We start from the raw sequence: 16,334 nt of genomic DNA on the forward strand, positions 1-16,334 counted from the left end.
GACTAATGGTGGAGCAAACAATCAAACAAGCTGTGGGAAAACCAGACAGGAAGTGAAGTGACAAAGACACAAGAGGAATGGTTAACCGAAAACCATAACAGCATGTGAGTGAGTGTGTGTTTGTGTATTAAACTAAAGGTGAGGCTAATTTGATTCATGAGCAAAGCATCAGTCTGCAAAAAAACGAAATATATATGTCTAAATGTCTTTCACACCTGCTTCTCTGGTAGTCAGCGCAAATATACATAATGAATGGCTTCATGATTTATGCATGCTAAGCAATAATGTATGGCTACGAATCTTTCTAATAGCATGTTTTCTAATTGGGAAGTAGAGGATGCAAGCCTAGATAAGGCAGGGCCATGTGAACCAGTTTTAAACATGGGCTTTTCATCAGCTTTTAATACTGTGCCCAGATACACTTATTAAGTATGTGTAGTCTGCAAGCTCACCCCACCCTGATTTTGTGGATGAGAGTTTTTATATGCAATTGACCCTAATGTGTCAATATGAACAGATGTATCTCTGATGAGCTGATTTTAAATACAGGGATTCCCCTGTGGATTTGCCCTATCAACTGCTCTCTATTTAAACCAACGAGATCACGCAGATGATATGGCTCTGGTCTCTGAGCATGTATGTGGACTATGTTGCAGAACTGACTAAGTGGTTTGATAAGAGCAATCCTAAACACAAACAACATTAATTATACCAAGGAGATGTGCCTGTAAGGCAACAAGACTATTATGCCCCACCCCTGTCAAAGCCACTGCGGATTAATGACCAAGCATCCAGTTTCAAATATCTTGGCAATGAAATAGGCCAGACCCTCTCTTTTGAAGGGAATGGGGAGGCTGTATATAAGAAGGCCCAACTGTTTCTGCTGCAGAAACTTGGTGGGTTAGATGTAAAAAATAAATAAAAATAAATAAATAAAAGAGATATTGAGACACAGGCTGCACACAGACCCAGCTCTCACCCGGAGTCCACGGAGTCAGGCTGCGTTGTGTTACTGCTGCGCCATGGTTTTGTTCTGTCCTCTGCCCAGCATCAACTTCCACTGGAAGCGTTTCAGATGCATTTCAGGAGTGGAGCGTGTTATTGGCTTGTTGTTAATTTGTCCTTTTTGTGCTACTGGCAGCAGCTCTCTGCGACCTGGTTTTGTTCCACTGTCTGCTCGGCTGCACATCCCACAGGGAGCATTTCAGAGTCAGAGCATTTTGCCTGCCTGTCTTTGCTGACATGTTTAGATTTAGTTGTTTTGCTAATCAATGCTTGCTTTTTGTGCTTCTGCTATGATTAAGTTGGCTACATAGTTAAGTGTTTTTTTTATTGTCATAATTGTCTTTATTGTTGATTAACGATCGGGAGTCTGCACAGAGTGTTTTAATTTGAAAACAGACCGGATTCTCTATGCTGTTCTGTGTCTGACTTCCTGTCCGGTTTGATCTTTCTGTGCAGCTTGACTCGACTTCGGTCAACAATAGCCCCGCTGCGTATTCTCCGCGGAGTGGAGTGGAGTGGAGAGCCGCTTCTGGGACACGCTGCAGCCGGCTTTGGTGGACAAGCATTGACAAGAATGGTCGCGATTAGCTGCAGCAGCTGTAGCGCAGCTGTAACGCGACGCAGGCGGATTTAGTGGACTTTGCGGGTCAAAACATCATGCAAAAGCAGTAAACAGAATGGCTAATAAAATCCTTGATAATACATCCAACCCCCCACATATCTTTTTTGAAATGATGCCGGAGGTCAGAAATTGGTGTATAACATTAAAGGTCTTCACTTGTGAAAACCATGGAGGTGTGAAATGATAAACAAATTATCTATTAACAGTTTATGTTTTGCTAATATGTGTACCACTGAATGTACTGACAGGTATCACTAAATTACTTTGATACTGAAGAAATATTTAAAACTGGAGGAATCTCATGCAAGTTCTGAAGAGTTCACATTCCTGTCCCAGTTTATGCATACAGTGAGTTACAGTGTGCTGCAAATTAGGCATTGTTTTTGTTTCCCAAAATACTTTGTTTGAAAAAACAACACTTATGTTGATGTTCAAGTTCATATTCATTGCATTAAATTATGCACCACCATCGCCCAGCTGTATTTGCTGCACATTTTTCAAGTGTAAAGAAGTCAGTAAGGTGTCCTTTTAAATAGTAACATGCTTTTAAAAGACCTCAGGCAATATTCATACTAATAGCTTTTTTATTGTTATTGATTAATAAAGTGGTTTATACAGAGGGACCTCATGCACAAAAACAGCTGAATCAGTCTGTCTAGCTTGTCATTACTGAGAATAAATGAGGGAACGATCAGCTATAGATGCACAGTTCAGTGTAGGTATTTCACTTTGTGACAATAAAGACCAGCCGTCTTCGTCCAAACTGCTGCCTGAAACAATAAAAAAGGAACATAAGTTAATCAGTCAGCATTCTGCTCCAACAAATTTTAGGTTTAAAAAAATCTGTCAAGTTATTAGCTGCTCTAATTTGTAAATTAACTGTGAAATGAACTGTGAGGGCAATTTGCAACACTTGAAAAACTAAAGACTATTACCAAAACAACAGCTCTGGGGATCTACTGTGTTATTTGATAGCAAATTTTGGGCTTAGACACACACACACACACTCACACACAAAAAAACCAAACAGAGATTGGACAGACTGCTTAAGTAAGCTTTCAAGAAATGGCAGGGAATAGAAAAACAAGCTATACAGTGATGATTGTTTTTATCACAATTAATCAAAATCAGCTTATTTAGAAAACAAACCTTAAGCTTTATTTTGAATAGCAAAACATATAGAACCATTTTCCAGGTCATTTCATTAATAAGCTTAGTAAAGTTACAATTCAATAAGCTCACTCATTATATATTATACATTCAACAGAAATGGATATAACCATAAATATTCATGAAAAATCATCTTTCACCAGAATATGAATTGAAACGGGATGACCTTAAGATTGACCTCTTACACCACTCACCTTTCACCTCTAAACTTTGACCCACAAAGAGCTCTACGAAGTGCTGGTGGCGATGAAGGTGCTGGGTGCGACAGTGTTAATGGTCTTGTGTGCCGTTAAAGGGCCAGGGGCCACACAGGGGGCCAAGCAGGGACCCAGAGGGTTGTTGAGCGTCACATTGAAGGTGCCCTTCATTACTGTGTTCATGATACCTGGACTCAGCTAAGGAGACACAAGCAGAGCAAAGATTAGGGATGATGATGAGGGAGGTAAAATAAGAGCAATACAGTATGTATGCAAATACACACACACACACACACACACACACACACACACACACACACAAAAGAAGAGAACAATTCTAAAAGTATGGGTACAACTTTACATATAAACAGAAATGTAAAATGTCTTAAATGCTGAAAATGCAGTCATCAAAATGTACACAAAATGTGTTGTGTTTTGATACGTATGTGGTATTAAACAACAGGTAAACAACTAGAGGTGAAAAAGATCCAGAACAGAGGCCTGTACTATGAAGCGAGGTAACTGGCCTATCCAGATAACTTCAGTAGTAACTTTGGTATGTCAGGTGTACCTTCCCGATTAACCCGTATTACCAAAGGTGAATAGGTTTTACCCGACATAAGCTGTCATGGCATCTCTAAACTGCTCCAAGCAGGTTATCTTTGTGGTTATCTCGATGTTACCCTGTATACAACAATAGGCTATTAATTCTTGATAGAATATTTTTAGATTTCCCCCTGACTTGTTGGCACGTGTGTTTTCCACTGGGGTTGCAGCTAAAATAAAGTTATTCTTAACACAATAGCATTACATTCACACTTGTAGCTCGGCAGCCTCTGTGATTTAGGGATTAGATCTAAATTCATTAATGGGTCAATTTCAGAGATGTAGCCCATGTGTATAATTGCATTTTCCTAAACTACTTTACGTGTCCAAAAATGCGAAGCCAGAACAGGGGGGTAATAATCTGAGATGAAATTGGTAAATTTACAAGAACAAAACTCTGCATTGCTAAATCCGAGTGTGAAATATAATTTGATATTCCACTGCGGGCATATTACACGGCAAGCAGGGCGTCTGTGGTGTGATGATACAGCCTTGAAAAGTGAAGTGATGTGGTTCCTTGACAAAAAACACTATTTTCAGAGAATTTCTCTCATAATATTTTTACTATAATGTCAGAGAATATTCAGGTTCTTTACTTGTAGATTTGTGATTTTCTTCCCGCTTTTTCCCCTTGAAATATTACCCCTCTTCCTCGGCTCCATATTTTTTTCAAACTTACAATGGCCCTAATACACAGTTGTACCTTTACATCTCAATCATACTACAAATAAGAGTCCATAATTACAACAAGGACACTATAAATTTACTTCCAAATGTAATCAATGCGATGCCAACATACCTCCCTGGCTTTGGTGGGCGCGACAATGTTAGAATTGGCCATTAACCTTTTTATCATATTCTGTCATTATCATTGTGCTTTCTTCTGGTGAAAATATGAAGCATGCGCCATTATGAAAAAACTCTGCCTGCATTGCCTAACATGCCCATTTTATGCACACGCATAAACTCCCTTCATAGTACAGGCCTCAGATTAATGTTACAATATGAAGGCCGATGAAAACAGGTATGAAAAGAGAAATACTAATTTACAAAAAAGTGAACAACACAGACTTTGTTGTTGAGCAGGACCTACTCACACATATGAAAACAAAAATGAATCGAAGGAAGCCAGAATGATGAAGTGAGAAGTGGACTGTGGTTGTCCTGACTTTAAAACAGGAGTAATCAACAGTTCTTGCTGTTTTTCACCAATCACCCTGGTTTTTACTGCATTTAACAGTCTAATAAAACGTCACATAAACTGTATCCCTTGGCAGTGTATAAACCTGCAATACCTCACGTGAAACAGCTTTACAGTGTGTTCCAAGAAATGGACAAGCCACAAAAACACAGAACTTTTTAAAGAATGGAGCCTCGCTGTAGTTCAGGCAGGCGTAGAGTTAATTTTATCATACATGTTCACAGTTATCTCCCACAATAGGTGGTCCATATCAGCATCTGGTGCTCTTTCAGTTTGCATACACAACGCTGAGCTGTGAATCCCCGCTGATACGCTGCAGACTTCTTTCAGAAATGTAACACTCTCCACATTTAACAGTCTCTTCATGTATTAGTATGTGAATTTTGAAGGGTTCTTTAATATGTGTAACAGCCTGGCTCTTGGACTGTTACAAAAATGGGAGACACACGGGTAAACTAAATAACAAAGTGATTTATTAATATGAAAATAAGCAAAACCAATGAGTGGGAAGAATCAGTCAGTTGTGTAGGGAGTGGATTGGTGAAAATGTGCTGCATGGATGTTGTGTTGTAAAAACAAAAACAAGAAATCAAACACAAGAAAGCAAGCCATGAAATAAGGAGGTCCAACCAAGACTGACTGCTGCTCTGGTTTATATGCATGGGGCACACCGGGCCCAGGTGTGTGAAAGAGGTGATTAAGGTTGAATTGTAACATGTATCTACACAGCAACACACACAAATGATTAGCCTGACTGTCCCAGGTCTTATAAAAAAGAACATGAGAAAAAAAGCCAACAGTACCTTACAAATAAAAAAAATCCTACATGCATTTCAAAATCTCATCTTAGAATCACCTCACCAAAAAATGTCAAATATTAAAGAAAGTCTTTCTCACACACACAAGCAAACCTGTAAACATATATGCATATGCAATTTGTACGCACATCCACTTAATCTACCACCCCTCACACACTGCCTGAGGAACCCACCTCTTATGTCAAAGCTCTCTCTCACTCTCTTTATCTTGCTCTCTCTCTCTTTCTCCCCCCACCTCCTCCCACCTCCTCCCACCTCCTCCCCTACCCTCCCAGAGCACATACACACATCAGTATGCCAGAGATGACAGTAGGATTTAGGCACATTGGCGGGGCTGCTCAGATCTCAGTATTGATCCTAATGGGAAAAGGGTTGCGGGTTCAACTCCAGGTCACCCTCAGGGTTGCCCAGGAGGTCGGGGAGATGGAGGAAGAACCCTTGGAAGTGACAACACCACTGGCATGGCAATGATGGGGGAGATTATGGGATGTTTCACCAGGTCAAAGAGGGGAGAAGGAAAAGGGGATCTATGCAGGGAGTTCGCAATGCTGTTACTCGGTATGTATGCAGATGTGTACAAGTGAGCTGGATGCAAAGTCTTTCCCACAACACACATACAGTATGTATGACACATACAGGAAAGCAACACAAGCTTCATCCCATACAGGGTTCAACCTTAATGTTAGTTTTCACTTACCCCGTCGGGCAAATGAGTCAGAAATCTATTTGCCCAAAGTCAAATTTTAACTTGCCCCTATACACACTGTTTTATTTATTAGCAGTTATCAAATAACAAGACTAAAGTTAATTGTCATGTTTAATCTTCATATAAAAAAATTAAGTAAATTAATCAAAACACTGTGTGTTATAGATGCAAAGCCACAAACATTCTTGCATATCAAAAATGGTATGACAATCCCCCATCCTTCTCCCCAGAGATGGACTCATTAACAGTGAGTGATAAATAAATTATCATACACTTGGGTATTGTTCGGATTTTATTGATAACCCTACACTAATAGATACTCTTATCAGTTTGGTTCTTTAGCGATACTCTTACTGGTTGTTTTTCATTAAAAGTACATTATTTAAAAAAAAGAATACATTTAGAACAGGATTAGAATTTAATATTTTATAAATAACCAAATGTTGTTTCTAGACAAACAAAGGCACTATATAAACTTGTTAATATCTCACTGGAAACAAATCTAAAATGTCAATAAAATAAAACATATTCCTGAGATCAAAATACCGAGTGAAGTTTAGAAAGAAAAACTCCGTCAGTATCAGTCTTTCCTCCTGTCCTCCCCACTCTTCTGCTGCTCACTGCCTGCAGGTAAAGAGAGGAGGGGCTGGTTTGTCTCAGCCTACAGCTAAGTTAACAAGACGTGGCAAACTAAACTTAACAGCTCGACCGCATACAGACAGCTTCCATTCTAGCCTGTTTGTAACAATTTGCTGTTAGCCAACAAGCATGCAGCGGTGAACGAGAGACTGAGGAGATTAAAATATCTCTTTCAACATTTTTACATGTTTATGCTTGTTAAACAGGTGTGTTGATAAAAGTATTAGCTTTTTACTCACAAAGGTTTTATTGCACTTACATACATACAGTAACAAGAGTGGTTGTCAACTCGAGTGATCTCCACCACAGCCTCTCTGATCTGCTTGCTGACTTCATTCTGTGTGTGTGTGTGTGTGTGTGTGTGTGTGTGTGTGTGTGTAAAAGTGCAGCCCCGAAACAGAGAAAAAAGGAGAGGCTGCAGTGTGAAAAAATCACACCTTTAACAATGTCTTTCATTATTTGTATAGTGGCTAGATTTACTTGCCCGATGTGGCATTTTACTTCCCCGGGCAATCGGGCAATCCTTATTGTTGAGCTGACATAAACATATATACACATGCCAGCAAAACAAATGTTGCTAATTTTCTGTAGGAGCATGCTGAAATATGCACATTCACCGCGCAAAGAGTCCACATGCCTCAACCGCCAAAAAGGCTGTATGTGTGGTATTCATAAGGATTCGTTAGAGTGCTGTCTGATCTGCCACCACTATGGCTAACGTCTGGTTTAGTAGAAACAACTAGGACTGCTTGGTTGGGAAAGATTGTGGTCATGGTTACAAGAAACCAGTGTTGATTATTGGTGGGAGATGGGATGCATACCAGTAAAAGAAATAATGATGAGAGCATGAAGAGATGGTATCAGGTGCTTGTCTTCCCTCTTCAAAGCATTCAAAGTAGGATAAAAATTCTCACGTGGAGAAAGCACATGTAGAGACAACAGCACACCCGAGGAGGATTTGATGAAATGTCAGCCATGTTAAGGACACCTTCTGTTTCCACCTTCATAATAAACTTCAGCTTCTTCTTTTTTTTTTTGCACTCGGCAGGTTTATATATCAGCACAGATCACAGCATTTAATTAATATTTGTTTCTGCTTGACATCTGCTCCCCGTGTCTTTTTATATTCCTGTGTTCCATCCACACTCCTCTCCCTGTTAAATTAAGCTCAACCAATAAGAATAGCGTCGTGCATGAGAAAGGTAATCGAGCCTACTTCCCAGAAGTAGGTGCCTCATATGGTGGATTTAATGGGAACACTAAATGAGCCCTCACTGTGACCTAATGCAGCTCAAGTAGATAGCTTTGCGACATTACACGCACATGTATGGATGGGCGCACATACGCACACACTGATGCTGAAATAGCAGCCGTCTGCTTCAGATTGCTGGCCCTCAGAACACATTTTCAGCTGTTGAATATAACTACCCTCTTCAGCTGCTCGTTTGCCGCTGTCTGTCTCTCTGCTTCTCTTCCTCTACGCTTTTCTGCCACCTTTTCATTGCTGTCTAACCTCTCTCTCTCCTTCTCTCTCTCTCTCTCTCATCGCTATCACCCCACTTTCTCTACTTGCATTTCTTCACTCTCTCTCTCTCTCTCTCTCTCTCTCTCTCTCTCTCTCTCTGCACCACTTACAACATCTTTGACTCTGTTGGGCCTGTGGTGTCGTATGGATTCACAGTCGCACAGCTAATTACTGAGACAAGAGCTTAAACATGCATTCCACTAAAAGGGAGAAAAAAGCTAAATTGAGCCATGAGATGTCTTACTCACAAACGCATAGCAACAGTCTCTGTGAGGCATGAATCACAATACGTTTCTTTGTGAGTATATAGGGTCTTTATACATATGTATGAAGTCGACATGAAGATCTAGTCTTTCATCTAGATATTAAAAGCTAAATCTTTTGTAGTGCTTCTGTTGGCAGATGTGTTTTTTTGTTTTGTTAGTAAGCAATACACTTGGGAGTGCACACTAATTGAAACATATAACTAGGTGGACATATAGTAAGTGCTACTTAGCCTGGAAAACAGCTGAAAGATGTTTTAAGTGGCTCTGGAACTTTTCAAAGTTTGAGAACATTAAACTGATTGTCATGGTGGAGAGAAGGTCACGTGGCTCAGGTCCTGTCTGTTGCTGAACGTCCCCCCAGATCCATATTCTTCCTACATATTACAATCTATTTGTAATTTTGTCATCATGATTATCCATGTTGTAATTTTACAACGTTTGTCTATTCTGTACAAACAAATCTGTCCTGGGAGAGGGATCTCTCCTCTGTTGCTCCGAGGGTCTAAGGACGGAGGGTGTTGTATGCTGTACAGATTGTAAAGCCCATTGAGACTCATATAACGGGCTAAAAGTCAGGATATCTGAGTTGTTCCAATTTTGACCACATCCTTTTAAAATTCTGTTTCTCACAAGCCCCCCAACTTTATAGAAGTGCAATACTTAATTGCTGGACTATCCCTTTAATAGGAAATTGGCAAAGACATTTGTGCTGCCATTTGTAGTTTAAGAACTTTCATTAGCTCTGCTCAGAAGTCTGGTGGTTTTGCAGGATTTGTTTCTCCATCCAACCGTTGTCGACAGAATACACACGTATCCTGTAGACAGGGAGTTAGCCAGTCTATCAGCACTGACACATTGAAATAGACAACCATTCACACCTACAAGTAATTTCCACTTCACCCAACTATGGACTACGAGAGGGGGGGAAACTGGAGCACCCAGATGAAGCCCATGGGAGGAACATACAAACTCAACACAGAGCCAGCCAGTCAGTAGAGTCAAACTCACGGCATTACTTACTACAGTACAAGGTTCAAGATACAATTATTTGTCATTCCACAACACAGGGTTGTACAATGAACAGTTGTAGCCCTGTTCATACCAGACACCCTGAACATATATATTAGTGCTGGGCAACAATTAAAATTTTTAATTGCGATTAATCGCATTGTTATGCGCAAACGTGAATTTGAATTCTAAAGTAGTTTATTGCACACTGTAAATGTACTGCTATATACACAAAAGTGCAATAACGTGGTTTGCAAACACTTTAAACAAATAAGGAGCTTTTTACCAGCAGTATTAACTTTACACAGTAGAATAAAATATTTCTTGTAAATCTCAACTTAAACATTAATGTAATCAAGTCAAATATAAAACCAGAGCTATTTGCCACAGCCAGAGCATTACCTTTTATCTAGCTTGTTAAAACAAGTTAGAGTCCAGAGCCACAATCATCATAACAGGCACCTTCCGAGCAACAGGTTATATATGAATCTGTTTTCTTGTCTTGCCTCACGCAGACGCCCGCCCGCCCGCCGCTGCCGAAGTTGAACTGTCTTGAACTTTCTGTATGCGACGCGCAGCACAAATCATTGGAAGAGAGACTGATCCTCGCTGTTTGTGACTTTCCAGAATCTATTAGTTTACTAAAGGCCTATCAGGTAAAGTTATGTAGCCTATAATTTTAACTTAAGTTAAATAGGCTACAGCTGTGTAGCGCACAGAAGCTGTTGCCATGGTTACTCTCCATAGAGCCCCTGCCATTTACTCGCAGAGCGCTTGTCTCCCCGTCTGTCTGATCACCGGAGCAAAGAGCAACCCCACGTGGCCAAGCGACTAGGCTAGGTTGTGGTTTTAATAACGTTTCTAAGCCCGACATCTCCCCCAATACTAATCAGCATTCAGTGTGTTGCTATCCACTTCGCAATGGCATTTGATCACTTATGTTTTGTTTATCTACTTCTCCCACACGCTGCATCCCTCCACTGCTTGTTTGGGTTGGTGATTTGGAGGCTGATCAACATCCCACCCTCCCGTGACCCATAGTTTGAGTGTATGTGTAGCCTGCAGAGCCAGAGAGCAACAGACTTTCAAAATAATAATAATAAAAACTGTGTTAACGTGTGATGAAATAATTGTAGGCATTAAATAATTAATGTGTAATAATAACCCTTTAACGTGCCTAGCCCTAATACAAATATTTTAAATTAGACTAGAATAAAAAATAAACAAATAAAAACAATATATACAGTTACTTATATACAGGAATTATACAAAGATAGTGGTATGGTAATCTGCAAAACCAATTCCTTAAACAGGCCAGTATTGAAGATCTTATTATATAACTATACAGCTACAAACTTTAACCAAAGCTAGCACATTTTTACTTTGAGCCAATTATCTCCCAACATTAACTCAACTCACTGGTTTGACTAAAATGGCTGCAGACAAACACTTGACAAGCCAAAATGGAGGATTTTGGTTTTACTTTTAATTTAATGCCCTAGTTGATTTTTTTCATACCTTCAGATACCGTGGGAGAGGAGAGCAGGATCATATTAGACACTTCAACAGTTTCACTAGCTACTGTCAGTGGAAAAATTCCCAGCAGCTACGGTTTCCCCTTATGACAGGGAGAAATGGAGCAGAGAGACAGGTTGAGAGGCAGAGAGACGAGGAGAGCAGATAAAGAGAGGAAAAACACAGAGTATAGCGATAAAAGAACATCCACAAGCATACTTCTTGCTGGAAGATAGAGGTGATAAAAATGTATGTGGAAAATTTATGCACGGCATTTTGCCAACGTTCCTGAGGTTTAGTACTTACAAAGTGATACACACTGCCACAATCACACACTGGGACATGTACCCCGCACATAAGGACTATTTACTCATACACAGAGGTTTTAGGGCGGGTTCACACACAAAAGTCCGGTTCCTGAATCATACCAATGCGAGGATGATAGATTGTATAAATTTTCAACTGGTCCGGTTTGTGTTCATGAAAGCAAAAACTCAAACAGTCCAGAAATCATAAACAAAAACAATGTGGTGGAAATGTCGTTTGACTATTCGTCATAGAGTAGGCAGAAAACAAACCTCTCCAAATTTCTACCTGGATATTGTACATCATAATGCACCAAATGTAAAATTCCGAGATGTTGGATTGAGAAGGACTGAAAGCTCTGCAGTAGAGTGAGCTGGAGAAGAATGAACTTTATAAGACTGAGGTGAATTTCAGGTAAGCTTTACTGAATTGTGATGAACTGAAACGGAGGAAAGAGTTTCTGGGTAATTTATCACACAGGTGACACCAAGTGACTGTAATGTAATGTTGTGTAATGTCCAATCATATTCAAGCAGGTGCACAGCGTGGCCATTATAACTGGACTCACGATTACTGTGCTGATATGCTCAATTCCTTGAAGTGAAGGACAAGAAGTTAGCCGGCTCAGCAAGCGGAAAACAACACAGTGGAACACAGAAAGGCCACTGCCAACTAGCATTTGGCAGAGCGACGTAGAGCAATACAAGTATAACTGCTGACAATGGCGTGGCTACGTGCATAGACGTAAGCTACGCCATAGCCTCTAAGCAGAAGTATAAATTGGCCTTTACAACGTGATTGTCTTTTGCTATTTGTTTTTGATAAGTATTTCTCGCACTACAACATTTTAGCAGTCTCACATCCCCTCGTAAAAGTAAAAACATTGAAAGAAGTATGAATGAGAGTAATGGGCAGGAAATGGACCAGAAGACAACCCTTCAGCACCACACACTGTATGCTTCTGTCAACACCAACTGACAAAGTATGGTTGTGACACACAAACCATTTGCAATCCAAACAGCTGCAGCTTTTTTGCAAAAATAACCAAAAGGAACGGGGGAGAACAGCATGAGAGGGACAAAGAGGCAGAAACAGGCAGAGCAGCGAGAAGAGAGACAGAGAGCATGAACTGCAGAAGAGAGAAGGAGATAAATCCACACGGAGACAGACAGGCAGACAGAGAAAAAGAGAAGAAAGAGCCCTGTGATAACATTACACCCATGGACATGAACATGATGATGAACTGTGTAGCGAGGTTTAATTCAAACTCAGTGGTTTTGTCTTTGATGTTCACCACTCAAAGTCAGCGGGGACTGGAAGCAACATTAGCTCTTTCAGTCATCTCTCACACAAACACACACACACACACACACACACACACACATTCACCAGCAGCTGTAACCCAAAGCTGTAATTCCTTTTAAAACACACTGAAATGGAGCAAAGAGTGGAGTGGAGAGATATGGTTCTGGTAAGGTTTCATAACAACTGTATTACGCTCCAACCATAAAGTGCATTTGTCTCTGTAAGTAATCAAATGTGGCTGCATTAAACAGCATTACATTTGATAATAATGCACTTACTTTTCCCAGTTTGATTTAACCAGGCTGGTCAATTAAGAACAATTCTCCCACAAAGCGAAAAGCTGCCTCAAGCAGGAAACTGCATCCTTCAGCCTTGTGTTGCATCAGTGGAAATTGTTTGAAACCACAGAAACATACTGAAGTTTGAATTTTTTACAAAGCAATCAATTTCCTCCGCGCAGCTCAAGGTCACAGGGAGACATCTGATAGATTCTCTGAGGATGGCAACATCAGATAACGTCAGACATATATTTGTAGCTTCTCACGCACAAACCAGACACACAAACACACAGACAGGGTTTCAAGTCTCATGACAATCTCGCTCATTAAAATGAAGGATACACAGATCCATACGTACACTGATGTCAGTGCACTATTACTGAGTGTTACCTGCACAAAGAGTCATGTAGAGGACTGGGACTGTGTTGGAGAGTTAAATGCACCTTTAACAGCATGTTTACCTGATATGTGCCAGGTCCAGGGTTGGTGTTCATGGAGACTTTGAATCGATCTTCTCTGGAGGAGATCAGAGCCATTTGAGGGGTGGATTTCACACTGAGGTTGTATTGTCCAGGGCCTGGTGAACACACATAATCCACCCCTAAATACATAATTTCATATTTACTTGCTTTGGAAGAGGCAGGAAAGATGGGTGTATCCTCACAAACATACATAACGATGCAGACAAGCATCCTCAGACACCAGTGTACTTTATAAGACCGCATGCTGTGAGTGCAAGAAAACCCGAGGTTTGATCATCATATCCTACAGGTGTATATTTCAAGATATTACTAGTTAGAATCCAAATCCTCCCACAGACCCCAAAAAACCCCAGTGCAGGTTAGGTTAACTGGTGACTCTAAAATTCCTTCTAGGTGTGAATGTGAGCGTGAAGAGTTATTTATTATAGCTATAATTTTGGTGAAAGCATAAATCTGTATCTTTCTGCCCATTCTGCCCTTGAGGTTTACAGCAACGTTGCTGTGGCAGATAATGTAGAGGTGATGTTTTTTTGAATCAGCCATGGCATTAAGGTTAGGATAAATTATTTACCTCAAGGTTAATACAAGGTTTTAATCATGTTTTTCTCTCTTATGTAAAAAGCTACCCTGGCTAACTCATGTGTTGTTCCTTTTCATGCATATTAAACAACAAACATCACACTGCATTGTACAGTTTAAATAACTTAACTAAGTCTGGTACCAAATATTTGGGTAATACTCCAATTGTATTTAACCCTCAAGTATCTTCTTAAAGTATTACTTGTAGCAAGCAAGAAAGCAATAACTAAGAAAAGGAAACCAACAAAGCGAGACTGGATAGTGATAATAAAGGAAATGTATGAAATGGAGAAACTGACCTTTTCTTTAAGACTTTGTATCAATAAATTCCATAAGTATTAGTCCAAATAGTGTGTACGCATGAATGCAGATATTATATAAAAGGTATGGAAAAACCTTGTATTGAGGCCTAGTTGGTTCTGGTCTACTAATAATATTATATTTACAATTTCTTTACACCCGCTTTTTTGTGATTTATTTGTGCAACGGGCTCAGTTTCAGAGTTTCTATGTGTATTTGCTAAAATGGATGACACCAGTCATCTCAATTCCCTTTGAAGACTAGATGGATTACGATTGATATGGACTGGAGGTGAAAGTACTTTTTAATACAAAACGAATCACTGTACCAATAACATTTGAGCATTTGAGCTATTGACCCTGGTGAGCTGTCTGTTTGGTTCTGTGCAACTACTGTATATTCCCCTAGAAAATTAAAAAAACTAAGTTGAAAAAAAACTGAACTGATTTTTTTTCATGTGCTGTAGTTTAATGTAACTGTGACTGATGATACTATGATCAAAGCCCAGGCTATACTGAACCGCCCTGCTGTCCAACATTAAGATGTGGTATACAGACGGTATGTCAACCAAAATCTCTGCAGGATTAGAAATTCTCTTTTACTGTGAGGTTCTTTTGGAAAAACTGTCCATGTTGTGAATATACTATTAGACTAACAAACATTGTGCTGATACGATAACACACAAGCAAGGAGGCACTGATGATTTTCCACACATATACACACACATACTCATAGGAAGAAACATTCACCCTGAATTTTGAAAAATGAAAACTCTCAAAATGAAGCCTCAGGAGTTTATCCATTACACAACTTTGTTTCCAAAAACACTTTTTATTTTAAACCCCAACTGCCAACTTTTCAGAAATTATAGAAACAAGTTTAACAATCGATTTTGAAATGGTTTAATTTACCCCAGGGCTACGGATCGCATTCAGTGCATTAAGAATTATGATAAGGAAAAAAAAAAAGAAAAGAATCCATCACTGGTTTAACACAATTTTAGAGTATAAATTCAGAAAATGTTTGTCTGACCCAACCGCTAACTGCAATCACTTTCACTTCTAAAGTAACACACAAAAATGTACCAAAAAAAACAACGTGTGTGTATAATAAAGACCTTGAGCCAATGCTAATGTCACAGACCATTACATAAAACACAGTCACTCTGCAGGGACTGTGTGTGTGTGTGTATGTGTGTATGTGTGTGTGTGCGTGTGTGTGTGTGTGTGTGTGTGTGTGTGTGTGTGTCAAAAAATGTTAAATAGTTAAATGATCTTAACATTATCAGAAATGTGATTGCAGGGGGACCCAGCATGTGGGGAATATAACGTTCTCTAATATTCCATATACTGTTGACCAATTCACAAATGCAAATGCAATAATGGGCAAAATGACTGTATGTGTGTGTCTCGATGTGAGTCCATATGTGTGCACGAGTGTCCACGTGCATGTGTCCGCATATCTTCCTCAGTGCGTGTGGGTGTTTCAGTGCGCGTGTGACTGTGCGTACAAAGAAGAAACACTATTGCAAACAGTCCAAATCTATTTATATGCAAATTGGATTTCGGTTAAACGGTTTGGGATGCCTCATGGGTTGAGTTCCCTGGTGAAATGGGGCTAGTCATAAATTATCCAAGTAAGTCATGAATCTATCAATTTTGAAACAACATTTTTCAATGGGAGTGTAATTGAGGTAAATATTGGGTTAGATGCCCACAGAGATGGAGCTAATTGGACTGCATGATGGTGAAAGGGTGGAGCCGTACGGCTCCCGAATGTTCAGCACTGAGATAGACAGATAGACAA

General features: G+C 39.8%; 1 protein-coding gene across 4 annotated transcripts in view; it reads right to left on the reverse strand.

Annotated features, from left to right (window-relative positions):
- Window positions 1–2,193: 2,193 nt before the first annotated feature.
- The window catches only part of stpg2 (sperm-tail PG-rich repeat containing 2), a 65,947-nt gene continuing 51,806 nt past the window's right edge, over window positions 2,194–16,334 (reverse strand). For 3 of the 4 annotated variants that reach the window (XM_038702908.1, XM_038702907.1, XM_038702906.1), the window contains 3 exons: window positions 13,629–13,744; window positions 2,992–3,192; window positions 2,194–2,397 (listed from right to left, as the gene is read on the reverse strand). In XM_038702908.1, the coding sequence (XP_038558836.1) occupies window positions 3,025–3,192; window positions 13,629–13,744 (284 nt within the window). In that variant the 3' untranslated portion in view covers window positions 2,194–2,397; window positions 2,992–3,024. The remainder of the gene's footprint in view (window positions 2,398–2,991; window positions 3,193–13,628; window positions 13,745–16,334) is intronic. The other variant, XR_005442426.1, reaches the window with a different exon arrangement.

The sequence above is a fragment of the Micropterus salmoides genome, unplaced genomic scaffold (genome assembly GCF_014851395.1).
Source record: "Micropterus salmoides isolate LMB-PRFRI ecotype aquatic unplaced genomic scaffold, ASM1485139v1 Ms_hic_scaffold_7, whole genome shotgun sequence".
Classification (NCBI taxonomy): Eukaryota; Metazoa; Chordata; class Actinopteri; order Centrarchiformes; family Centrarchidae; genus Micropterus; species Micropterus salmoides.